We start from the raw sequence: 27,080 nt of genomic DNA, 5'->3' as shown, positions 1-27,080 counted from the left end.
AAAAGTAATAACAAAAGAAAAATTTATTAGAAAAACAGTCAGCAGGTTAGAGATGACACAAAAGTCAGGGAACTTGAAAACAGGTTGAAATTATTCATTTTGAAGACTAAAGAGAAGAGAGCTTAAAAAACTGAACAAAACCTCCATGATGTGTGAGACTATTTATTACCAAATTGCCTAACGTGTGTGGCGGGTCCAAGTGTGATTCCTCTCAGAAGAAGATGAGAATGAAGGAGAACATGTTTGAACAAGTTGTGGTCCAATTTCTCCCAAATTTGAGGAAAATAACTTACATATGCAAAAAGCTTGACAAACAACAAGAAAACCACCCCTAGGTGCATCTAATTTAAATTCCTAAACAGAAGAAAAATTTGAAAGGCAGAGGGGAAAAATGACCCAGTACCTACGAGGAAAAGCATCATACAAACACTGGTTACCTTTTTTGTCAGAAACAGCAGAAGCAGGAGGACAAGGGAGTGACATCTTGGAGGACTGAGAAAAAAATTCTATTAACCCAGAATTCCATATCTAGTAAAAAGTACCTTCAAGATCGAAGACAAAGACATTTTTCATTTAAAAAAAAAAAAAAAAAAGATTATGTTGGCAGCAGACCTGCACTACAAGAAATGTTAAAAGTAAGTTCTTTAGCCAGAAGGGAATTACACTAGACAGAAACTTGGATTTATAAGAACAAATGAGGGGTAATAGGAAATAATAAGTATGTGGGCAAATATAAAAGACAATTGTTTTTCTTTCTCTTACTTTGAAAGGCTTACGATGGTTTAAAGCACTGTGGGGTTTATAAGCTATATAGACATATACGTCAACACAGCACAAAAGATGGTCATGGGCAAGTGAAACTATCCCATTTCAAGGTTCTTCTACTGTTTCTGAACAATTGCCTCTTGTAAACAATGTTACAAGTTAAGATGTATATTGTAATTCCTAAAGTAACCACAAAATAATGTCAAGAGGTGCTGTTGAAAAGCCAACAGAGTAATTCAAATAGAACACTGGGGGAACAAATCAACACAAAAGATGGCTAGAAAGTAAGAACAGAGGATTGATAAACAAGTGGTGTCACGAACAAAATGGGAGACCCACATCCAACCATACCAATAACTGTATTAAGTGGCTAAAACACTTTAACTAAAAGGAAAGGATGAGATAAAATAGCAACGTCCAACTATATACTTTCTACCAGAGATGTACTTTTAAAAAGACACTAGATTGAAAAGTCAAGCATGAACAAAAGAACATGAAAACACTAAGCACAGAAAGGCTGGCTCTACTGATGTCAGACAAAATACACCTTAAGACAAGGGCTCTACCAGACGTAATAAGGACTGTTATTTCAGTAAGATATAAAGGTCAGTTCATCGGAGAAAACGTAACAGTCATAAAAGTGTAAGCACTGAATAACAGAACTGCAAAACAGACGAAGCAAAAAACTCAGAACCGAAATTTACAATCGAAGGAAAAAATGTGTAATGTCCCTCCCTCAGTAAGTGATAAAAAAATTTACACAAAAGCTTAAGGATATAGAGGAGCTCTACAAAACTTTTAACCACTTAGATGGACATTTGAGAATGCTACACCTGAGACTTGAATGATAACTCATGAAAGAAGTCTTAATAAATGTTAGTAGATTACAGTTTATGTTCCCGGACAAAAATGGAATTAATTTAGAAGCCAGTAACAAGATGTCCAGAAAAACTACACATTTTTAGACAACAAATAACCCACTTTTATATTACTCATGAATCGAATAAGAAATCACAAGAAGAGCTAAAAATATTTTTAAAGAAATGATAATGGAAACACAATGTCGCAAAATGTAAGGACATGCATGCCTTAAAGTGCTTATTATATTAGAAAAGAAGAATGGTTTAGAATCACTGATCTAATTTTTCTACTTTAAGAACTTAAGAAGCTTGAATAAGTTGAGCAAATTAAACCCAAAGTAGAAGCAGAGAAATAGTAAAGCTAAGATTAGACATCAATGAAATATAAACAGAATTTAAGAAGCCCAAAATTGCTTCTTTGAAGAATTAATATTTGTAGTAGCAGGAAAGACCTTAACACACAGAGACCTTTTTCAAAACTTTTCAGATCCAATGTGTTAAGTGATTTAGAAATTTAGGTTTTTAGAAGGTACTGTCTTGTAAATATCGTATATTATATAATAACCTCAATGAGGTCTGGGTAGCACCCTATAATCAAACACCTTGATATTGCTGAGTGAAATGCGTAAATACTCATTTTTAGAAGGATAAATATTATAAACAGCCTGATCAGAATTCAGATCATGTTTTCATGGCAAAATTCCAAAACAAACTGGACTTTATTTATTTATGTGTTTGTCTGTCTTTTGAGGTCTGTACCCGTGGCATATGGAAGTTCCCTGGCTAGGGACTGAATCAGAGCTGTAGCTGCCAGCCTGTGCCTCAGCCTTAGCAATGCAGGATCCAAGCCGTGTTTGCAACCTACACCACAGCTCACTGCAACCCTGGATCCTTAACCCACCAACCAAGGCCAGGGACTGAACCTGCATCCTCAGGGATACCAGTTGGGTTCATTACCACTGAGTCATGACGGGAACTCCCAAATTAGATTTTAGAGGTTTTTCTTTTAATTTCTGAATTGCGGCACTGTTACTGTGGATTTGTATTATATGGGTTGCTCCTTTTCACAGATAGGTCTTTGATGTCCTTGAATATTGAAGAGTGACCTGTTACTAAGCCTCAAGGGATGACCTTCTTAGCAAGAATCGAAGGATGAATTTTTTCCTCTTATAATTCCCATGAGACTAGAGGGTCAGAAATTTAGTACATCCAATGACCCTTCCCTGCATTTGCAAAAAGATATTAGACTTCCAGGAAATTGTGTTCTTCACCAAAGAGAATAGAAATTTCAGAGAAAGCAGCACATTCTCCCCCCAACATATGATTTTATAGTAAAATAACAAAATCACCAAATTTCAAAACACACCATAGAAATACTGATATATACAAGACAGAAAATATCCCTGGAATTTTATACAACCAGCATGTGAGCTTTTCATTTTAAAATTCCCTTTTTGTCAGGCAAATTCCATGCGAAATACATTTTAAGTCAACAATGAGAAAAGCTTAAATCATATATCTGAAAGTAATTTCATGCCACCTTACTTCATCTTAGCAGAAAATTTTTTGCCCCAATTCTCTAAACATTATCTCTAGCTATAGGGAAATCCAGTGTACAAACCTAATATTTAATTCTCAGGAAAACGGTAATAAGAAGAATAGTAATAGAACAGTATTAATAGTAATGATTGTAGAAATTTCCGTGAAAGCACATGCAATACTCCTACAGATGCTAATTGGAGCCATGCATGCATTAAATCAGATATGTGTACTTACTATTACTGCTACTGCTGTCATTCCTAAGGGAGCTGGCTGCAACAGGGGGTAACATAAATGGTTTTGTGACACTGACTCTGGAATCTAAATAGAAAGCAATAATGCGTCAGTGCTGCATGGCGATTTACATAAATTACAGAGTCCTCAAAAGGTGAAGGGCAATATCAGAGTACTTTCCAGGTCTGCATCCCAAATCTAGATTATTCAGATCCTATTTAGTTCATACTAGGTCCTGCTAGCCTATTTTTAGTGAAGATTCACCTTACGAAACAAAGATTCACTGTCTACATGCTAATAAATGTAAATCATGCAAACTGTTGGCAATTGGTCTTTTTTCAAAAAAAGCAATGAAATTAAAATTTTGTGTTATAGGGACAATGAGGGGTCTCAGTGGAGGGTAACATGACTCAGAGAACCCTAAGGAAAAGTCTTGAGAAGGGGACGTTAAGACGACTAGAGGGGAAGAATAATGTAATTGTACATTACTAACAAATATCAGATTAAAAATATGCGTGACTGTCTCATATTATTGACTCAGGCACAGTTCTTTTTTCTTTTTTCTTTTTGTCTTTATAGCCGCACCTGCAGCATATGGAGGTTCCCAGGCTAGGGGTCGAATTGGAGGTATAGCCGCTGACCTACGCCACAGCCACGCCAGATCCGAGCTGTGTCTGCAACCTACACCACAGCTCATGGCAATGCTGGATCCTCAGCCCACTGAGAGAGGCCGGGGATCGAACCGCATCCTGGTGGTACTAGTCAGCTTCGTTTCTGCTGAGCCACGATGGGCATTCCCATGCATGGTCTTTAATTTGCAGTGATGAGTGCTGTTTTGGCTTGAACACCAACAAATTTACAACTGTTCATTTCTTTCAAGCCTCTGATATTTGCTTTTATATTTGACATACACATAGATCTTTCTCTAACTATACACATTTGAGGCACAAGTAGATAATTACCTACACATTTAAGATTCAAGCTTGCTTTCTTAAGTGTCTCATATATCTTACCTTTTTCAGGAGTTAATGTTGAAGAAATCACACATTCACTAGTTTTAGGTGCCACCATCTCCAAATCCTTGAAGGCATCGATGGATCTATTAAAAATCCCAAAGAATTTTTCAGGAGTAAACAGCCTGGGTTCTGGGCTCTTAGATGATTTTCTTACATTCTGGAAGAGGAAAATACAGAGTTGTATTTTTCAAATAGTCATAGATTTAACCAATGTCAAGGTAATAGACTATAAAAATAGGTCCTTCAAAGATTCAAGTGACCCTACTGCTTGCCCATTCTAAGTGTAATAGCAATGAGGTCCTGCTATAGCATAGAGCTATACCCAATCTCTTGGGGTAGACCATGATGGAAGATAATATGAGAAAAGAAATGTATATGTGTGTGTGTGTGTGTGTGTGTGTGTGTGTGTGTGTGTATGTATGACTGGGTCACTTTGCTGTACAGCAGAAATAGGCACAACATTGTAAATCAACAATTATAATTTTAAAAAGTAAAAAAAAAAGATTCAAATGAAACCAACACTTTTAGACAACTGCTCTAACACATGCATTTCACTTTAGTACTACAGGAAAAGTGATCTGGTTCCCTCCCGGACTTCACTCCTGCTGGAAGGAAGGGAGTGAGGGGGAGGCAGTCCGGTGCATACAATGTTCCAACCATGAAACTATCCTAACCACATTTATCACAGCCACTGTTCCTTAGAGGTGCTCATTATCATCATCCTTCTGCACTATCTTCATTAGGAAAAAATATGTATATACACCCCCTCCACAACACATGCTTCAAATATCTAAGAATTAAAAAGTTGAATGATACTAAGTCCTGGCAAGGATATGGAGCAGAAGGGTCTCTTATCTACTGGTGGAATGACATAAATTGGCACATTTGATATTATCTAGCAAAGTTGGACAGGTACCCGTCCTGTGACCCAAAAATCCACTCCTACGTCAGGACTCTCAGGAAGCTCGTGTCCTGATGTACCAGGAGGTACGTATGAAAGTTCTTAGCAGCAAGTTTTTATAAACCCCTACATCACTGAACAGGAGAGTGGTTTAATAACTAATGGTGCACAGAATCAATGAAATGCTCTATAAACTGGAGGAAAAAAAATACAGCTATCTGCATCAATGTGGATATACGTTCTAAACATAATGCTGAGTGAAAGAAGCAAGTCTTGAACAAAAAAAATGGGATTTTCTTATTTTATGGCCACGCCCTCAGCACATGGACATTCCCCAGGCCAGGCATCAAACCCATGCCTCTACAGTGATCTGAGCTCCTGCAGTTGGATCTTAACCTTCTACACCACAGTGGGAACTCAAAAAAGATCTTACATACTGTCCTCCAAACAAATCAAAGCTATATTTTAGGGATTTATAAATACATGATTATCCATAAATAGAAGCAGATAATAATGAGAGTTAACACCTAGATAGCACTTCCTATGTACTACTCTAAGTGCTGTATTTAGATTAACGTTTGAATCCATTGAGGCGTACCACTTGGTATCAAACGCCTGGGTTCTAGCCAGGGTGTCATGATTAGTACATGTACATTCTCTGGTATCTGGAATTCTCTTCCTGACAGCATCACTTAGTGACCACCTCATTTCTCAGGCTCCAATTCGTATGTTATTTCCCTCGTGACATCTCGTCTGATATACCGTCTTTTTGTGACCTCTATTTCTTATCAATGCCACTAGGATACTTTTTTGAACTACTATGATATAAAGTGAGATGCTAACTCTAAGATGTCACTGTGTAAGATATATTCAGATTCAGAATTTAGAAAGTAAAACAACAGAAGTGATGGAATACAGCGATAAGGTTATGGGCATGATGAGAATTCTGGGCTTGGAAAGCACAAATGGGACTGATGCTGGGTCTTAAAAGAGTAACTGGAATTTGATTGGTGACAGTATTTGAGTATCATTGTACAGATTCATGTTTAAAACCCTAGGATTTGAATGTCAAGAAGGCTTGTAGGCTAAACCTTGGCTTATGAACTCTGTGCCAAAGCAGGTGTCCAAAGACCACTTTTATTATAGACACAATGTTATAAAATCATAAAAATATTTATTAACACCCATTTGGCCAGATTTGGGGCTAAAGCATTCATCACGAATCATCTAATGTCAAGTCTGTGAGATGGATCCTCTCATTGTCCCCATTTTAACACATAAAATAAGCAAGCACAGAGGGGTTAACTTCACAAAACTTTTAGTGATAGAGCCAAGGATTTGAACTCCAATACCTCATTCTTAATCTCTAAGGATACACTGCCCCTGCAGTATGCTTAGAACCCAAAGCCCTGCCATTCCCACATTCTAAAGCTGGTGATAACTCATCATCACAGGACTTGAAGATGTCAAAATACACTTTGTTGTGATATGATTATTATGCATAAGAGGTCAGGCAGAAGTGTTTGGTATAGACAATTTTCTGTTTAAAGGTACATGAATGTTTGTAACCTAATTGGAAGGTTATGAAAACTTGATGCACGTAGGAAATAAAGTCAGGGCTGTTTTTACATTCTTTTGTGAATTAATTTTATTTATATATTCAGGGATCAACATTTAATTGTCTTAATGTACATTTCAGTATTGTAGCATAACTACGAAAAACTGTTTGCTTCAGAATTTTCTTTAAAGATTTTTAAATGAAAAATTTTAAAAATTAAAAGTCCTACAAATAAACATGCCCACCACCACCCGTCACATGGCTTTCAAAGAAGAGTGCAAACAGTCCCAGTGACTACACGGTTACCTCAAATGAGTGTTCTTCCATGCATTCCACGAGGTCATCAACAATTTTCACAAGTTTGTCTATGATAGAATAATTACTCAAGCCTTCAGAAATATTGGAAAACTTGTCCAGAAGATCAGTCAAGCTGACTGACAGTTGTTCCACCATTTCGCTTATCCAACAATGACTAGGCTGCAGGAAATTGGAAAGAAAAGGCAGATAAAGCATCTTTGGTAAGTACCATAGACTTGGAGCACCCTTCAAAGCCGTCACTGTTTCAGTCATTGACGGCGGGACAAAGGATTTCCTCATATCAGAACAGGACAATTCTTATGTTTTATTTTACTCATATGGAACAACCTGTTGCAAAATTTCTAAATGCCTAAAGATCAGAGGAAAGCGTTGATGGTAAAGATTTTGCTCTTCCATGGAAGTAAAATTAAGACAAGCCAGAGCCTTTGCCAAATTCAGCTACTAAGGGAATTTAATTCTATTGAAGAGTATTTAGTGCTTATTCACCATATTCTAAAAAGAATTTTAGGCCCAGAGGAAATTTTATAGATTTTATATCATATATATATATATATATATATACACATATATATATATATACACACACACACACATATATATATATACACACACACACACACATATATACACATATATATATAGTGGAAGAGAGCCCTTGTCTTCAAGGAATTTCCAGTCTTTTAGTGAACTCGAATATGATTATTGTTGGAATAAGCATAGTTTAATTTTTCTTTCTTTTTTTTTTGCCTTTTGTCTTTTTAGGGCTGCACCCTCAGCATAGGGCGGTTCCCAGGCGAGGGGTCTAATTAGAGCTGTAGCCACTGGCCTGTGCCACAGCAATGCCACATCCATGTCTGTGACCTACATCACAGCTCACGGCAACACCAGATCCTTAACTCACTGAGGGAGGCCAGGGATGGAACCTGCAACCTCGTGGTTCCCGGTCGGATTTGTTAACCACTGAGCCATGACGGGAACTCCATAGCTGAATTTTTCTAATGATCTTGTTAAGATTAAGGCCCCTTCATAGAGGAATTCCTGTGGATGTTTAAAACAAACAAAACACCAAAAACAGCCCTGGTAGAGTGTGGTCTGAGAGAAAAGCACATTTGTCTTACTGGCAGGACCAGTTACATAATTTGCGGGTCCAAGGGAAAAATGGAATGTATTTATTGTTCAAAAACTTGTTCCAAAAAATGACTGTCAGGATGAGAGTTCCCTAGTGGATCAGAAGGTTAAGGATCCAGTGCTATCACTGCTGTACCACAGGTTTGTTCCCCGGCCTGGGAATTTTGCATGCTGTGGGCACAGCCAAAAAAAAGTTTCAAGATGGTGACAGCAGAGCAAGAAACCAAGCACGGAGGCCCATCCATGCAGCCATCCCTGGCCAGCCCACTGGTTAGAAGCTCAAGCTTTGGGGTCAAGCATAACTGGATTCTGTTCTTGGCGGAGAGACTCCAGACAAGCTCCGTAAGTACTCTGAACCTCATTCTGCCTCTCTGCAGAATGGGGATAATGGAAACAAGGTAGCTTGGAGGAGATAAGGCATGTAACTTAAATATAAATTTCATGACGGCAGTATTGCTATCAAATCTTGTCTCTGGGGCCTAGAACAGTGCCTGGCATATGGAAATTACTCAAAACCAACTGCTGAACCGATGCAGGAGTGACTAAGAGAATGAATTCGAAGAAATATTCCATAACAGGGGTCCACCTGTTCTGTAAAGGGCTAGATGATCCGTATTTTCGACTTGGCATGCAAGTGGCAAAAATCAAAGATACAAGAGAAATGAATTTCCACCAATGTTTTACTACAAAGTTTAAAATGTAATAATTATAATTAGATATAATTTCTTTTGAGTAATTGAATTTAATTTCTTTTATAATGTAAGTCTACCAATAAGGAGAATGGAATTCCTTATTATAGATCAACATTTTGTTTAGCTGGGATTCAAAGCATTCTCTATCGTCAAATAGACTATAAATAGTCATCTGTAAAAATAAAATTCTTCTGGCCATGCAAAATCAGGCAGCAGACTGAATCTGGCCTACAGAGTATGTTTGAGTATGTTTGCCAACTCCTACTATAGATGCTGTAGCTCAATGAAGGTTTAGATTACTAGGAGAAACTTCTTAGTATATTAGAATGGATTTTCATATTTTTAAAAATTAATGTGACATGACAAAGTATAATAATTGGTCATAATTCACATACTTGGTATACTGTAACTATCTCTTATGTAAAGATCTTTTCAGCAGAGGTTCTGATTTATTTTTTTAACTCTACGAAATCTTATAGTGAGGAGTTCCACTTGTGGCTTGGTGGTTAACGAATCTGACTAGGAACCAAGAGGTTGTGGGTTTGATCCCTGGCCTCGCTCAGTGGATTAAGGATCCAGTTTTGCTGTGAGCTGTGGTGTAGGTCGCAGATGCAGCTCGGATCCCGCGTTGCTGTGGCTCTGGTGTGGGCTGGTGGCTACAGCTCCAATTAGACCCCTAGCCTGAGAACCTCTACATGCTGTGGGTGTGGCCCTAGAAAAGACCAAAAAAAAAAAAAAAAAAAAAGTTATGGTGAGACAAAAAATGATAACAATTAGGGGTAGCTAAAATGGCCTCAGCTTATTAAGATCCTAAATATATTAATACGACATCTATGGTAATAAAAATACTGCGACATAGAGTAACTGATGCCATGTAAAATGAATCAAAACCACTAAACTATTTCTGTACTTACCAGTGGAATCTCTCTGTGGGGGAAGTTCAAGTCATTTGTGTATTCTAGGTTATACAAGGATGTCCTTTTATATTCATTTAACAGAACTTACTATGATACAGCCAAAAAGGAAACTGGTTTATCTACAGATAGGTAAGTACGCAACTTGTGAAAGCATTAAATGTCATTTAGAACTTTTCGGGAGGGTTGGCTCTGGCTTCGGCAAAATAGAATACACAACTCCCCACGTGAGCATGAGTTCACTCAAGCCATTTCATTCAATTCATCAACCAAGTTCTCAAAGACTGTATGTTTCCAAAGTATGTTCAAAATGAATTGAATGCTTTGTTTTCTAAAATCAGCTCTTATCACAAGCACATGCAAGTTCATATCTGCATCATTAACAAGTCTCTTTACAAGCTGTCAGTCTTGCTTTGGAGTGGAATTGCTCTCCAAGTTTCCCTTCCTTTAGGTGGTGATAATTCCCTTTCAACAGTCAGCCCTATCAGCAAGGGGCAGAAGTCCTAGGATAGGGAAGCCGCACACACTGTAAATATGTTCTTAATAGGATTTATATGGTAGAACAGCCTTTATCTATCAGTTTATACTATTGAAATTGTGCAAACTTTTCCGGGGCACGAGATCCCATATATTAATCTTGTCAAACTCTGTCCTTTCTTCACTTTGTGAATGAACTTGCCTGTCCATCTCTCAGGTCTTCTGCCTGTAGGAATCAAAATCAAATCCCCTGGTTCTGCACTAAAGCACTCCTTTTGTTGCTGTGGTCCTTGCCTTAAAGAACAGGTTATTTTTTGTTTTGTTCTGTGGTTAAAGCGGAAAAGAGTTTGTTTATATGTTTCTTATTTTTAACCTGGGAACTCAGAGGTGCCGACAGCCAACTCTGTGTCTATTTTCAAGGGAACTCTATGTTTACATTCTGGATTCAAGTTCTTCTTTAAGCCATGTCTACTCCCCCAGGGCCACCCAGCCCTGTTTTCACATACCGAATCAACAGTTCAAGCCATCAACTTTTTTCAGGAACATTTTCAATTCTAAACCTGTAATTTCTTACAGTTAAATCAAGGAAATCCCACAATCTAATCCCAGCTCAGTATCTGCCTTTTTCAAGTTATGAAAAGCTTGTTGACAATCTGAAATAAACTTCCAGACACACTGCTGAAAAATCCATTTCTACAAGTCTTATAACTATATTTCATTCCGTAGCCATTCTTGCTATAATTTTCTAGGGAAAGACTATATCATCAGTTCAAAGTTCTCTCTTATTAATTTGTTTAAACAGTTATATTTTAGATTTTTAGTTTTAACATTACTGGATTCATTAAAGGTAAAACTGAGGTGAGCCATATTAAATATCAGCCAGCTTTAATTTGGCTGGCTGTAAGAAAGGAAACCAGTTTTGACTAGAACGCAGTTTTACTTTCTTTTTAATTAAATATAGTCAATAATTTGCAGAGAACAAAACACAGCGAACTAAATATTTGTGAGATGACAGGAGGTCTCTGTTTTTCACCTCTTCCAAGATTATGATTAGGATATGGATACTTAAAAGCATGAGATTCATAAATTTAATTTTTTCCTTTACCTTAATGGTAGGCATTATCATCACTTTTTACCTTTCGGAAATCATTGTTTTATTCACCCATATACATACATACAAAAAATACGGCTTGAGAGGGAAAAGGTGTCTGGATTTTCCTGAACTCCAGACTCTCAATTTCTTACCTTCTTTCTGGGTAGCCTCTGTCTTACATTTTCTGAGTTAATTATTGGCTTTATTTAGGACTATTGGAACAACATCTGCTTTCTATTCCTATATATACATGAATTATTATTTATTTCTATATGTGCACCATGCATATAATACATATAAATATACACTGCAGCATTCTAGCATGCTGACTGAATCAATGATATTGAATCAACGTCCTTGGCCTGTTAGCACGCCACTGCCACAGAAGAGTTGGGTAAAAATGGTAGCCTTCCTAAGGGATTTTAAAGTACCCTAAGTACCACATTAATGACCTGACCAAACAATGAAAGATACAAAAACTACTGTCACTGAAAGCACTCTAAACGTAGCTAGGAATATGACCATCTCCCATGACCAACAATGAAAATTCACACATGAATTTAAGGTAGATGTGTGAATTTCACAAGATGCGTACCTCTGCAGACCAAGAACTGGTGCATTTTAGACCCTGGCTGAAATAAAACATCCTGGGGCTTGCTATGAGGCCTGCTTTCTCCTCTGCATCCCCTGCTTCATTTAAGAAACGCTTCCGATGTATTAGCCTCTGACATACTATTCTGCATTAGTCGTAGATGAAGAGGCACTGTAAGCGTCTTGGAATTAGAAGCTGAGAGTGGACAAAACATGCTCTAACACTGCTTCCTGGATGCCCTTGGCACCACTCTCCCATTTGGTAGCTATTTCTAGAGAGATGTCCGCTTCCTTAGACACAAGTCTGCCCAGGTCTCAGCCTATGAGGGAGTTCTCCGCGAAGGAGCTGAGGCCAAATATCCTATTAGAGACTCTAAGGGAGAAAAGCTCTGGCTCATAAACTGTGAGACTTCTGAGGACTATTCACAATGAGTATTCACCCCATTTTCCAATCCAACTAATCTAATTACCAGCGTTACCACCCAGTTTGATGGGTTGTTTTGTTTTCTTTAATGTGTGTCAACCCTCAGTCTTGCCAGAGTGAGAGGTATGACTGCCAGGGCACAAAGCATTCCCTTCTTTCGTCTTGTGCTTCCAGGATTTTTACCTCCTGGCTGGGCAGTCAGAAGGATCTAGAGCCATGCCACTGGAATCACAGCGGTTGAGATCTGGAACAAACGCTGAAGACCAGCTGGTCCACACCCACCAGTCTCATAAAGGAGGAAACCAAGGCATAGAGCAGTGAAGTGCTTTGCCAAGGCTGCACCACCAACTTGAAACGGAAACATTAAAAACCAAGACTTCCTAGGGCCGCCTAGTTCTTTGATGAGTGAATGCACTCAAAGCACATACACGACAGTATTTTTTTTTTTTTTTCCTTTTCTAGGGCCGCACCCCGGCATGTGGAGGTTCCCAGGCTAGGGGTCGAATCGGAGCTGTGGCCACTGGCCTACACCACAGCCACAGCACCTAAGGATCCGAGCTGCATCTGCAGCCTACACCACAGCTCATGGCAACGCCGGATCCTTAACCCACTGAGCAAGGCCGGGGATGGAACCCACAACCTCATGGTTCCTAGTCGGATTCGTTAACCACTGAGCCACGACCTGCAGTATTTTTTTTCTGCTGCGTTCTCCATGACTCATGTGGTCTCACGTCTGGACCAAGCAGACTGATCTTTAGGTTCAAATCAGAGATTTCTTAGGAATGGAAATGGCTGGTTGTCTCATTTCAGTGACTCCAGAGCCACATGACAGGAAGCATATTTATCCCATCCCCTGTCGCAACCAAAGAGCAAATGCCAACTGCCATGAGCAGACTCTCTTTGCTGTCTTCTGGTTTTCACTCTCAGGGCTAGAGAGTGAAATCCTTGCCACTCTCAAGCATTCCATGGGCAGGCAGATTTAAAACACACCTAAAAATCACTTTGTAAAACACTGTGTGCTCACATAACTACGAGAGAATCTCCTAAAGGCTTCGTTCCTTGGATGAGCTGGGTTTTGCCATGATTTATTTTGGTCGTCTCTCTACACAGTTCATTTGGGTCCTTGGTGTTCACTGCCGACACCTAACTTTTTATTTTCTTGCTTGAATTAAAGCGATGTAGACACCGCAATCTGATTAAGATGGTCATCGGCCCAAACGCTATAAATATGTGTTGTTTTCCAGGGCAGGGCTATAAATGGCCCCTAAGCCAGACACAAAATAGCACCCGCTGTGAAGAAGGGTCAGCATGGGAAGGTGAGGGCAGCAATGCTGAGCCAGAGGCCGTGTCTAGTACTCGCTCTGTGAACACAGTATGTGATTCCAGGCAGTCACCTCACCTATTGAGATCTTCAGTTTCCCTCTCTCTAAACTAGAGGGTCTGTCTAGTCTGTGCTTGCCAATGAGGGGCCCATTAGCCACCTGCTACTTACCCCTCAAAACGTGGCTTGTGTGACTGAGGAAGGGAAACAGTAATTTCGCTTACCTCATTACTCTGTTTAAAGTTACACGCAATTAATACTTGATGTGGTGACCAGAAACCTTTTAAGTATGTTTGGAAACGCTTAGGTATGTGGATCTGCATTTTAATTTCCCATCTGATACAAGTCTAAATAAGGAATAAATACTTCTGATAAAAACTTAGTGTCTGGAGTTCCCGTCGTGGCGCAGTGGTTAACGAATCCGACTAGGAATCATGAGGTTGCGGGTTCGGTCCCTGCCCTTGCTCAGTGGGTTAACGATCCGGCGTTGCCGTGAGCTGTGGTGTAGGCTGCAGACGCGGCTCGGATCCCGCGTTGCTGTGGCTCTGGCGTAGGCTGGTGGCTACAGCTCCGATTCGACCCCTAGCCTGGGAACCTCCATATGCCGCGGGAGCGGCCCAAGAAATAGCAAAAAGACAAAAAAAAAAAACCAACAAAAAACAGTGTCTGATGTGGAATGTGCTATAGGTATGAAACTCACAGTGGATGGTGAATAAGTACTAAAAAATTTAAAATATTCCATTACCAATTTTATACAGATTGTAAGGTAAAATAACATTTTGAATGCACTGGACTGAAGAAAATTTATTATCCTTCATTTCTCCTGTGCAGTGTTTGTTTTTCAAAATGCAACTGGAGAATTTAACACTTCCCTCAGTGGCTCCTGCTACGTTTCTACCAGATAGTAATGATCTAGCTGTTCTGAAAGTATCTTAATATAATCATTTCTTCAGATGAGTCCGAGGGTTTGAGTATACAAAGGAGCCACTTTAAATAGCATTTAATGTTATGTTTATTCATTTACCTACCATTTTACACTGATGCCCTAGAAATAAATATTACATGAGACGTCGGTAAGTACCGTGTTTACTTGCCTGACTTCTGTTTCTAGTTGGGAGTGCTTCCAATCACAGGACCCTCAGGATCCATAGTTACAAAGAGTGAACTTGCCCTTCAGCCACAGCTGATTGGTCCGTGGTCCCCTGTGCCAGACACTTTCATCGGAAAGTCCCAGAGTCCCCCACATTGGCAGCAGTGATCCCAACTGATCACCCGTCTCGGAGCAGAGTTGAAACTGTCCTGTGTCAGTGTGGGAGCTCCGGGGCAGCTGCATTCCAACAGCTGAGTGGAACAGAGAAAAATGTCTGCACAGGCGAAAGAATGTGGCAGGGATGCAGAGAAGGAGAGAGGAGAACCTGCTAAGCTCCCAGTCCTGGCCTGAGTCCCTTCATAAAGTCTGGCTGCATCCCTGCCCTTGCCTGCAATGCTACTCTTCCGTATCCTTATAATAATGGGACTTTTTTGTCTGGGTTGGGTTTTTGGGAAAACTAGAGCTCATTGCTGCTAGCAAGAACCAATGGAATCTAGACAAGTAAGATGGGCTCTCTCAAGATTTAGAAATCAGACATTCTTTGCCAACAGCTAAATGTGAAGTAATAAATGGTTTTTGAGTGGCTGCTATCTGCTTACACAGCAAGGAAATAAAAAGGAGGAAAAGATCTGAGCCCTCACCTATAGATACATACATTAAAAAGAGAAGCTCTAACAGCAGAAGAGTAATGATGACACAGGACACGCTACCTCAGGCTTTTCAAACTTATTTCTCACAACACCACTTTGAGACAAATCCATAACACATGCAGTTTTAAACAGCCCTGTAAGTAATATATGATCAAGTAACCAGAATGATTCACTTCTGGACAAATGCTACAGGAATTCAGAGATAATAAAAAAGGTAAGGTCCACAGAGCAGATACTATGGCCGTGTCGCCGACCATCTGTCCCTCGGCAGCACTGAAGGAGCAGGAACCCAGAATAGAGGGGATGTCAGTTTTACTGGCCAAGTGATACAAGGAGGCGCGGATGATCTGGAACAGCAGGCCATGGTCTTAGTCTTATGAGGAAGAGGGATCTTAGGTTGACCTTGGCGGAGATGGCCACTGCGGTGCTTTCAGCCCCAGGATATTGCAGAATTCCATGGGTAGAATTTGGATGAGTGGATGGGAGAGGAAAGAGCATTTCTGGCAAAGGGAAGTCGCACTAAGCAGTCTTGCAATTGAGAGTAAGCAAGGTGATTCTAGGAGGCAGGGGTGCATCTGGCTGGGGTGGTAAGTTCGCGCTGGGGAATAACGGATATTAAGATGAGGTGGTTAGGGTGGGGCAAGTTTGTAGCAGGTCGTGAACACCAGAGTCAGGAATTTGGCCCTCAGCTTTCAACCATTGAGAACAATGAGGAAGGGCGTCCATACGGAAATGACTCAATAAAAGTAATATAACAGAAGGCTTAAGGAAACCATGATTCCTCAAAAATTCGTAACACTCCTCTTAGACCTATGAGTTTTTATAACATCCGCACATGTCTAAAAGAAGAAAATGAGAATGTTGAGTGGCAGAAATTGTGTGATGAGTTTCAATCATTCAATGCATCATCATAATCTTGTGGTTTCTATTCAAACTGGACAATCAGGACAGTAAGTGATGACATGCTGGGGACCTTGCCTCCTTCCTTCCTTCATTCCTCACTTTCTTTCAGTAGGCAATTTACTCAGTGCCTCTCCTCCCCTGCACTGAGGAGAGAAGAACAAAATTATACAATCCTTGCCCTCGGCAAGTTTACAGGTAAACAGAAGATTATCGACTAAATAATTCCACAAATACATGACAGAGGAGAACTCTCAGGAGTGCCAAGCAGGTTTCTCATAGGATATAGCTTCCTCAAGGAGAGGGAAGAGTTTCCTTAAAGAAGTGAAATTGAGGAGTTCCCGTTGTGGCTCAGTGGTTAACGAATCCGACTAGGAACCATGAGGTTGCGGGTTCGGTCCCTGCCCTTGTTCAGTGGGTTGACGATCCAGCGTTGCCGTGAGCTGTGGTGTAGGTTGCAGATGCTGCTCAGATCCCGTGTTGCTGTGGCTCTGGCGTAGGGCAGTGGCTACAGCTCCGATTCGACCCCAAGCCTGGGAACCTCCATATGCCGCGGGAGTGGCCCAAGAAAAGGCAAAAAGATGGAAAAAAAAAAAAAAAAAGAAGAAGTGAAATTGAAAGAGTCAGGGAGTTACCAATGTGGATCAGCGGTAATGAACCCAACAAGTATCCATGAGGATGCAGGTTCAATCCCCAGCCCCCCTCCGTGGGTTAAGGATCTGGCATTGCCATGAGCTACAGTGTAGGCCACAGATGCATCTGGGATCTGGTGTTGCTGTGGCTGTCGTGTAGGCAGGCGGCTGCAGGTCTGATTCAACCCCTAGCCTGGGAATTTCCATATGCTGTCGGTGCAGCCCTGAGAAGAAAAATACAAACTAAAGGAAGGAAGGATGGAAGGAAGGAACGAAAGAAAGAGAAAGTAAGAAAGGGTCAGGAGTTACCTAAACAAAAGGACCAATCAGCACTCTAGGTACAGAGAGAGACATGCACAAAAGGAACATGTGGGGCTGAGGGATTAAAAAAGAATTTGGAAAGGTGCCAGACCATGAGAGTGTTGAACTTTTTTTTTTTTTTTTTTTTTTTTTTTTGCGGGGGGTGGGGAGGTGTCTTTTTTGTCTTTTAGTCTTTCTAGGGCCGCATCCACGACATATGGAGATTCCTAGGCTAGGGGTCCAATCAGAGCTGCAGCGCCGGCCTATGCCACAGCCACAGCAACTGCCAGATCCGAGCCACATCTGTGACCTACACCACAGATCACGGCAACGCCAGATCCTTAACCCACTGAGGAAGGCCAGGGCTCGAACCTGCAACCTCTTGGTTCCTAGTTGGATTCGTTAACCACTGAGCCATGACGGGAACTCCAAGGAGCTCCTATTCCTAAGAGCGACCATTCAAACTATATGAAGAGGAGGGCTAAAAGGATCACGGTGTGTTTGTTTCCTGTTTCTTTGTTTTTTTGTTTTTTTTTTTTAAAAACCACTGTCTTCTCAAGAAGAGTTAAAACCTCCAATAATAAATCCGGGAATGGCAAGGGAGACAGAAGAGCCAGAGGCAGCAGACCTGGCAAAAGCAGGTGGGAAGAGTTGAGAAAGTGAAATCCTACAGACTGGAGGAAGGGTGCTGCTGAGGAAAGATGCCTGGGAGGCCTATCGACATTATGTGCTGCCAATAACTTCTCTTTAACCCTGCCTCTAAAACAAAATAATTAAAATCTCACATGACAATGAAGACTGGTTCAGGAAAGAATCATCAGTAGATGCTACATTTATGCGAGAAACTGACAAAGAACTGCACATGGTCTTAAAGCATCTCCCCAAAGATTGTTTCCTTAGTTGCTAATGAGTAAATACGTAGAAATAGTGGAACATCTGCACCAGGTGATCAGAGCAAGCAGCAGGATGGCGAGAAGACAGACACTGTGAGCCTCTGGGTGTGATACCTGGAGGACCTGTCATCACTTAATGTCGTATCATGGCTTGGGATGCTTAATCTGAATAGTATCAATATAAGACATCAATTGGAGTTCCCGTTGTGGCTCCGCAGTAACAAACCTGACTAGTATCCCTGAGGATGGGGGATCCATCCCTGGCCTCGCTCCGTGGATTAAGGATCCAGTATTGTCCTGAGCTGCCACGGAGACTGCAGATGTAGCCCAGATCTCAAGTTGCTGTGGCTGTGGCGTAGGCAGGTCTGATTCAACCCCAACCCTGGGAACTTCCATATGCTGTGGGTGTGGCCCTAAAAATAAATAAATAAGCAAGACAACTGTTTTGAAGAGGAATATTTTCTTTCGAGGGGAGGCTGTAGTCCTCAACAATTTTGCCGTCATAAAGAGAAAGAAAGGCTGAGGGACTCTTCAAGTAGCACAAAGAGACATAATGTAGTAGTTTCCTGAACTTGGCTTCAAAGAGCAGAGATTTGTTACTTCATGGTTCTTGAGGTCAGAGGTACAAAACTGGTGTCCCTAGGCTGAAATCAAGGTGTGCACAGGGGCTGTGTTTCTTCTAGAGGCTCTGCAGGAGAATCCCTTTCCTCACCTTTTCTAGCTTTCAGAGGTCTCCTGCATTTCTTGGCTTGTGGCCCCCTCCTTCCTCTTCAAAGGCATCAGTGTCACATTTTCAAGTCACTCTCTGGTTCCAACACTCCTTCCCCTTGCCCCTCCTAAGGATTCCTGGGCCCATCTAGATACTGCAGGGTCCTCTCCCCATCTCACAATCCTTGACTTGACTACATCTGCGAAGGCCCTTTGGCCATGGAAGGCCATATATTCACAGCACGAGACATCTTTGGGGGAACCATTAGTCTGTCTATCCTACAGGCTATCAAAATGCAAATCATGATCCTATATTAGATTTTCGTACAAGAAAAAAAAAAATGCAAAGGAAATGGTCAAATTGAAATACAGCCAATAGATGGAAGAAGTATTTTAGTTATGGCTTCATTTATGAAAGCTGAAAACCATACTGTGGTTGTGCAAGAGAAAATCAACTTAGGAAATACACACTGAAGTATTTAGGGGTAGACAGCTATTCTGTATACAACTTACTCAACGGGTTTAGAAAAATAACACATGTGCACACAGAAAGCAAGCATTCAGGAAAGCAAACAAAGCAAAATATTACAAAGAGATGATGCTGTACTAGAGAGTAAAGGCTGTAAAGATTCTTGCAACTTTCTTGCAAATTTGAAAGTATTTCCAAATGAAAAGTTAAGAGGAAAACTGATAACTACATCGTTTAACTGAAAAGGGATGAAAATTTTTATTACTCAAAAACCACGAGCAACTCACAGTTTCTCTCATTTTATGGACATCCAAACGACTGCAGGTGGGCGGCAGAAATTCAGCCGCTCCATTTTTGTTCTTTCTACAATAACATTCCTCATACGTGGAAAGGATCAGAAATGTTTAGCATTTTTAGCTTATGAACTTAATGGAAACCCTAAGCATGACAATATTATAGTCTCAAAGAGCTTAAAATAAAATTGGTAGCTATCGTTGAGATTTAAATACCAAGCGGTGGGTCTCACCCTACCATTTGTGAGAGACAATCTGCTGAGTAATTTTCTAAAAAGGCCCTTAGAAAAGTCACCTCCCCTTTTCAGGAGTGTTTAGGAGATTTTTCTAACAAAAGTAAAAAATAAAGTGTCTTCTATCCTGGAGCTTTCTTCTGCCTGGTTCCTCCTGCACCATTTTATTGCTTTGGCCCCAGAGAATTTCTGGTACCATCCTAAACACCTTCTACTGTTTAAAGACAAAAGATAAGGCAGCTGGGACTCTGACGACTGACAAATAATCAAGGGCCTCTGCACCGGGAAACTCCTCTGGTCTTGGCAGAAACTAGCATTTTAAAATGAAGGGAAAACAAAGCGTAAGACCCCTGTTTCTGTTCAAAGGCCTATGCACGGGCTTGTTTTTCTTGCCAACTGCGGTAGCCAAGAACAGTTTCTCCAGTTGTGCCAGGATGGTGTGCCAAGACCAAATAATAGTGGACTTTTCTCAATTACAGAAACAAAGAGCAAAAAATATGTGGCTGTGAATCAGCTTTATTTTTACAAGTTTAGCCCTTCTTATTACCAGCAAATACTCAGATCAATGATTTAGCATCATCTACAGTTATACCAGCACAAGCGAATCTATTTCGATATTTTCAGTTTAACACGTTGTTTTTCAAAGAGGTGCGTGATTTCTTTGAGTGAGTTTGGCAACCCCAGGCCTAGGTGCTTCTGTAATCAGGAGCAGGGTGCATCTTTATTCCTTAGAGGCTTCACTTGGAACACTTTCCCTTGCTCCTGTAATTACTTTCTGCAGCCCAGGGTTAAGGGTCAGATGACCTAGGGGTTCTTTTTAAGACTCTGTCACTTTCTAGTTGTTACCCTTGGGCAAAATACTTCTGGGTTGTAAAACTCAGGGTGTCCTTTGTAAAAGAGGAATCAGAGTCACTCTGCTGCCTTCCTCCTGGGGTTTTTCTAATCATCCAAAGAAATAAAAACATGCCATCGTGTTGAAAATAGAAAAAGTATTATAAAAAGGTCAGATACCCCCCTCCCATTATTATTAAAGTTTTTGAACATAAAGCTAATTGATGTATACTTGTTTCTTAGAGTGTCTCATCAAGTGCTGGCTCCAGAGTTTCCCCCTAAACAAATACTTGTTGACTGAGTGAGCAAATGATTGGATTAATTAAGTTTCAGGCCACGATACTGTTGCATTACTATTTCCAGAGAACTCTCCCTAATTCAATAGGACAGACATTGACCTAGACTTGCTAGGTCAACAAAGGGGAAAACTGGTTCTACATGCAGGGACATGTTCTAAGGAGTTCTAAGGAACTTGGGAGGTAGTAAATATGTTTGCATGAAAAGAAATATGCTTTTGACCTCCTCTGGAGATGACAACCTTAGCGTCTTTGAAAGGCGTTTTAAGCACAAGCACTTTGTCCCATGCTTAACACACTTAAACTACTGATAATTTTGATGGACTCGTCCACAGAAAGGACCCCAAGCCTAACACAACTTGCATGAAGCGGATGTGTAATTAAGCACTTTTGCTAAGTTATGGAAAGATGTCAACTTGTAGAGCAGAGAGTAACCTAAATGATTTCACAATTAACTCAAAGGAACGCAATACAGTAGTTAAAAATCAACATGGAACATATATTTCAAAGGCCTGTTGCAAAATGTAAGTGGCAAAGTGATACAAGCAGTATAATGGCATTAACATAAAATATGAAAATGTGCAAAATACATGGTATCTTATGTATGGATAAGTATAGTTTGCAGTAAAAGTAAAAAATACCTCTAAGGGAGTACACTAACTAGCCTCATGTCCAGCCCTGAAAACATGCAGTGAAATGAAAAATTCCAGCTTAGAATATTTATTCCTAGGCGACAAGTCGTCCCTAAGAGACAAAGTGGGCACTAATGGATATAGGAAAGAGGCATAGAGGGGGCTCTAGTTATATTTATAGTTATTAAAAAATACGTTTGAAGCAAATATTGTCCAGTGGTAACATTTGACAAGCTATGCGATGGATACGCAGGCATGACATTGTCCCGTGTGCCTGAACATTTCTTGATGTATAAATACTGATAATAATGAGAAAAAATAATTAGAATTTCTTGGTTGCAATAATAAAGGATACTTGTAATCACAGCCACATATTTTTACTGCAAGGTTCTAAGGATCAATCACACTGCAAATAAATTCAGAGAGAAAACATTTTATGTTCTCAAATGACTAGGAGACTTATACAGGATCTTTTCAGGTATGAAAAGAATTTACATAATTTTACACTCAAGCTTTTGCGGGGTTGGGGGGAGGTTGAAAGACAGACAGATCTGTGGCTAGTTCTAAAGAATGTGGTCTTATTAACTTTGTGAGTACAGGTGTAAGATACATGTGCTGAAATGCTAACCCCAAACTAAAGTTTAACAGTGGCTTGAGGAAAAAAACATATACAAGTCAAATTCCAAAGATACCTACTTTAAATTCTGACAATTAGCAAACTCCTAAATGGCAGATAATTTCCTGTCTCAATATGAATGATCTCATCTCTTTTGACAGCGACTAAAAAGAAACTCAGAAGCATACGGTTTACATACCAAAACGTCCATCCCGGGGACATATTTGAGGGTTATCTTATAGTCTTTTGGAAGATTTGCCACCTACAGAGACAAAAAAAAAAAAAAATTGTAAGAAAATCCATACATATCAGTTAACCATATTGTTTTCAGTAATTTGGAGAAAAACACTTACAAACGTATTATACTTTTAAGTTACTGCTGAATTTCAACATTTACATATATAGTGATTTTTCATTCTTGATTTCCCTTTGCAATCAAAGGCACTCTCCAAAATGAAAGGAAGTGATAATACCAATCTTTTAGACTCCAAATTCAGCTACGGGTGGCTAAGTATAATCTACTGAGATTTGGAAACACGATCTGAATTTTCAATTTCCATCTGTGGTCTTGGAATTTCCCTGTAGGACTGTTTTCCTACTTGTTCCTCCGAAGAATCAGCAACACAATTTATTTTCTTGTCAGTGGTTCTCCAAGTGATGTGTCAACATCACCAGGGAACCTGTTAGAAACACAAAGTCCTGGACCACACCAGACCAACTGAATCTTTCTTAAGTCTTCCCGGTAACTCTGATGCGTGCTCAAGTTCGAGAACTACTGTTCTATGTTGATGCCTCCCCCAAAAGTCTGTAAAACTTCAAAAGAAAAACTATACTTATCAGAGGCAAATGCTTTATCCCTTAAATAATTTAGAAATATTCAGTTCTGTCATATAACGTAATCTACTTACCTGGAGCTGAACATTCGAGATGCCCTAAGTTTTTACCTGGCTTCTTTTAAAGATTTTAAAGAAAGATCTAACCCAGTTCCATCGATCACTTTAGCTTAAGTTGAACAAACACCTGATTTATTTACAACCGGGGAATTTGGAACAAATCTAAACTGTACTTTGTTTTCTCTCATCTGTAAAACGCAGATAAAAGTACCCATGTCAAATAGTCAAATTATGCATTGAGAAGAGTGAATGTGCCAAACATCATAAACAATCAGTTGACATTCTTCATTAGAAGAGTATTGTCATTCTCTTGGCAACTGACTTGCAAGGCACATATCCTGGTAAGTTACAGAATTCGAGGTTCACCTGTCTCCTTTTCTCTCTCTAGTGCCAGTGCCATCATTTCGCTTCTCTAGCACGGTGAAAACTTGCAGCTGTGTAAGACAGCCAACAACCGATTTAGCCCATTGAGTCTTAAAATAATATACAAGGTAAGAAAGCGGTTTTGCTCTGTTATAACCTCAATGGGTCTAGCTTGCTTTGCAGATATTTTCCCCTTCACCCTGTCTCTAAAATGGTTACTGTTCCCCATAGGAAGCTGGGATCTTGTGCATGTTTGCGGGACTAGGTCATCTCTGACAAGTCTCCCGAGACACAATCCATGTGTTTCCTCTTGGCTTTGCCAAAAGCTTCAAGAATCTGAGATCCATGTGGTAGGAAAAACATCTAGGTAAAGGCATAAGCAATCAGAGGACAGCCAAAGAAGTAGGTGATCCCACTGCGTGTGTGCCATCCTACCTCCAACCGTACCACCTCCACTCCTCTCAGCCTGGAGCCTGACACTTTTCTCGTATTTACAACGTGCCAATACTGTGTTCCTTATGAGCTGAACTTGGCTTTGTGCGATCACATCCAACCCTCAGGTCAGCTTTCACATAGGATCTCTATTTAACAATGAGGAACTTGAGGCCCAAAGAGGTCAAGTAAGTTGACTAAGGTCACCCAACTAGTGCATGTCAAGTTTGGACTAGAACTTGGGTCTCTGACAGCAAAGCCTCCCTTGCCTCTTAGCTCGGCTAAACAATTCCATCTCACTACTCTCTGCACACTGGTTGTGGAAGTTTTCCAACTGTGAGACTCACTGTCATCCTTCCTCATGCCACCCCCAATAGAATAATGAAGTCCTCCCTGCTTCCTGAAAACACCTCTGGGCTGCCATAGAAGATGGCATAGTTTTATGTTTAATTTTGAGGTGACTCTTTTACTCTTTACACTCAACTTTCCACCATGCTCCCCTCATTTCTTTTGTCTCATAGAGGTTCATTCCTATTTTGGGGCAGCCAAATGAACTTTAAGCATTTTATGTAAGTCCTGGCAGAAGACATAGCTGACACCTTTGCAGGTGTAAAAGCTGGAATCTGAATGAGCAGCAACATTCGGTTCTGCTACCAACCAACCGTATAAATGAAAGCCTTTCCAGATGGAGAAACACAGCGAGAAGTGGCAGGTGTTCTGAACACAAGCTGCTTGACAATCTAGCCCCTCCTTAAGCACAATTAACATTATCAAAAAATAAATATAAAATCAACTGAATGAGTATTCAGAAAACTTAGAATCTGAGCATACACCAAAAGAGCAGAGAGAATGTAAGAGAGATGTTGGGCGATTCTGTTTAAACAGGAATTTAAATATCAAAATTGGTTCCAAGAAGTCAAAGGAATCTAACGAGTTCTCTAACACATTGAAATCTCCGTACCTTGGGAGACTCACTTCTGCATTAAACTAATTTATTGATATTTCACTTCTGATGGGACTGAAAAATCATTCTATTTTTTTTTCATTCTTTACAATTTTAAGAAGTTTTCATATTCGGTCTCCGCCACAATCCCAGAAATGTGTATTATTAAGCCCGTTTTAGAGAAGAAAATCTGGAGGCTCAGAGAGGTTAACTGGCCGGCCAAGGTCAGAGGCAGCAGGAACACCTGCTAGAGGGAAGGATACAAATCTTGCCTCTGTGCTCTGGTGTCAGCACAGTTATCTACTGATCAGTCCCCTCATTATTACTTTCTTGGCTTGCACTGGTTTGTTTCAAATTACATTTGGAAGAGAAATGAGGAAGTCAAATTGTAGACTTTTATGGTGGCTTCATGAGGTATGTTACTTTGTAAGCATTCACTGTATGTTGAATAGCATTCAGAAAGCACAGATAACTTTTTGATGAACGGGGCTCTCTTATGTCCACTGATCATTGTAGAAATTTGACAGAGTAGAGGGAGTCCCTGGCCTGGAACTAGGAAGATAAGATATTTGTTCAAGGCAGTGAATCTGATGTAGGACTCACAGCACAGGTCCTGGGGACACAGTGCTCAGACTGGATCCAGGCCCTGCCTGCCACGTGCTCAACTCAGAGACTTTGGGCAAGTGACTTCATTTTCTTTAGCCCCCATTTCTACGTGTGTCCAATGGGAATCATAGAACCAAGCTAATGGATTTGGTGAGACTAAACAAGGATTAAATAACTTGTTTAAAATACTTAGTGCTTGCGTGTGGTGTGTGAACAAGTGTGAGTGTTTATCATTATTAATTTCAAGGGAGTGGGACTTTCTAGATATAGGAAGGGTCGTATGCAAAGACAAGGGCATGGAGACCCGGGACAGATCATTCAGGCTTTAGCAGCTAAGAGGTAAGAACTACGCTGGGAGAGCCACATTAGAGTGGGACCCGAATCCTGGGCTAAGGAGGCCCAGTGGATGGATCAGGTCCACCACCTGTCCCTTCTGCCTTAGGCACATGGCTTCCTCCCTGCGGAACTTCTACTGCTCGTCTGTCGGCTGAAGAGGGTGAAGTTGATAATTACAAAAATCCAGTCTGATTGACCAGTCTTGCGTAAGCAGTGGAGCTACACAAACCGTGTTTAAAAGCAGGAAAAGAACATGATGGGAAATTTAGGAAGGTTGGCTAGAAGGATGGATTGGAGCAGGGAGAAGATAGAGACCAGGAGTAGTTTAGAAGACCACTGGGCAAGTGCTGAACATGTATTAAAGATTGATACAGAGACTGGAAGCTGAAAAAGCAGAGACGTGTTTTTGAGTCCAAGAAGGCATCCTGTTGGTAGGGTTAAATGGATACATAACTGAAGCTACAGATTTTGAAAACAAATCTAGTCTAGTAAAATAAGTTCAGGGTAAGGAAAAAAAAAAGAACGCAATTGATGTTTGAGAAAAGAACCTGAAAAACAATGGATATATATGTTTGTATAACCGAATCACATTGCTGTTCATGGAAACAAATACAACAGTGTACATCAATTACACTCCAACAAAATTGTAAGTGACCCTAACTGATGGAAAATTTACCAAACCATTATTCCAATGAGCTTTGTGGTTTGGAACATGCAGATATAAACATGATGCTAGATTATAAAATATATAGAAGAGCAAAAACAAGTAACTTTGTGAGGGACTCACTCTACTATACTGGTTCATTTGCTCTCTCTTTTTGGGTGTCTTAAGGGTTGACCATACTCAGTGACACAAGGCAGTAAAATGCATAAGAGAACAGCAAGTGGAAATGCTGGAAACTTAGCCAAGAAAAAGTCTTTGCATGCCAACAGGTACTGGCTGCTTACCAGGCCCTGCAGGTATTTGGACTTGGGAGAAAAAGCACTCCAAGTTGGAACATTTAATTACCTGTTTAGATCACTGATGGACAATCTTTGGACCTCATGACTCAAATATTAAGATCTCTGAGTCTCATGAAATCCGTGACTTCTTAAGACATCTTTAGTCAGATACTCACTTGTCTCAATTGTTT

General features: G+C 40.3%; 1 protein-coding gene across 3 annotated transcripts in view; it reads right to left on the bottom strand.

Moving 5' to 3' along the window:
* KITLG (KIT ligand) overlaps positions 1–27,080 on the bottom strand; it is a 93,228-nt gene that overhangs the window by 20,866 nt on the left and 45,282 nt on the right. For 2 of the 3 annotated variants that reach the window (XM_021091141.1, NM_214269.2), the window contains exons 3-6: positions 22,574–22,636; positions 7,180–7,350; positions 4,412–4,571; positions 3,402–3,485 (exon numbers count right to left, since the gene is read on the bottom strand). In XM_021091141.1, the coding sequence (XP_020946800.1) occupies positions 3,402–3,485; positions 4,412–4,571; positions 7,180–7,350; positions 22,574–22,636 (478 nt within the window). The remainder of the gene's footprint in view (positions 1–3,401; positions 3,486–4,411; positions 4,572–7,179; positions 7,351–22,573; positions 22,637–27,080) is intronic. The other variant, XM_021091142.1, reaches the window with a different exon arrangement.

The sequence above is a fragment of the Sus scrofa genome, chromosome 5, assembly GCF_000003025.6.
Source record: "Sus scrofa isolate TJ Tabasco breed Duroc chromosome 5, Sscrofa11.1, whole genome shotgun sequence".
Lineage (NCBI taxonomy): Eukaryota > Metazoa > Chordata > Mammalia > Artiodactyla > Suidae > Sus > Sus scrofa.
The sequence above is the reverse complement of the archived record's forward strand: the minus strand, read 5'-3'. Positions and strand labels throughout refer to the sequence as shown.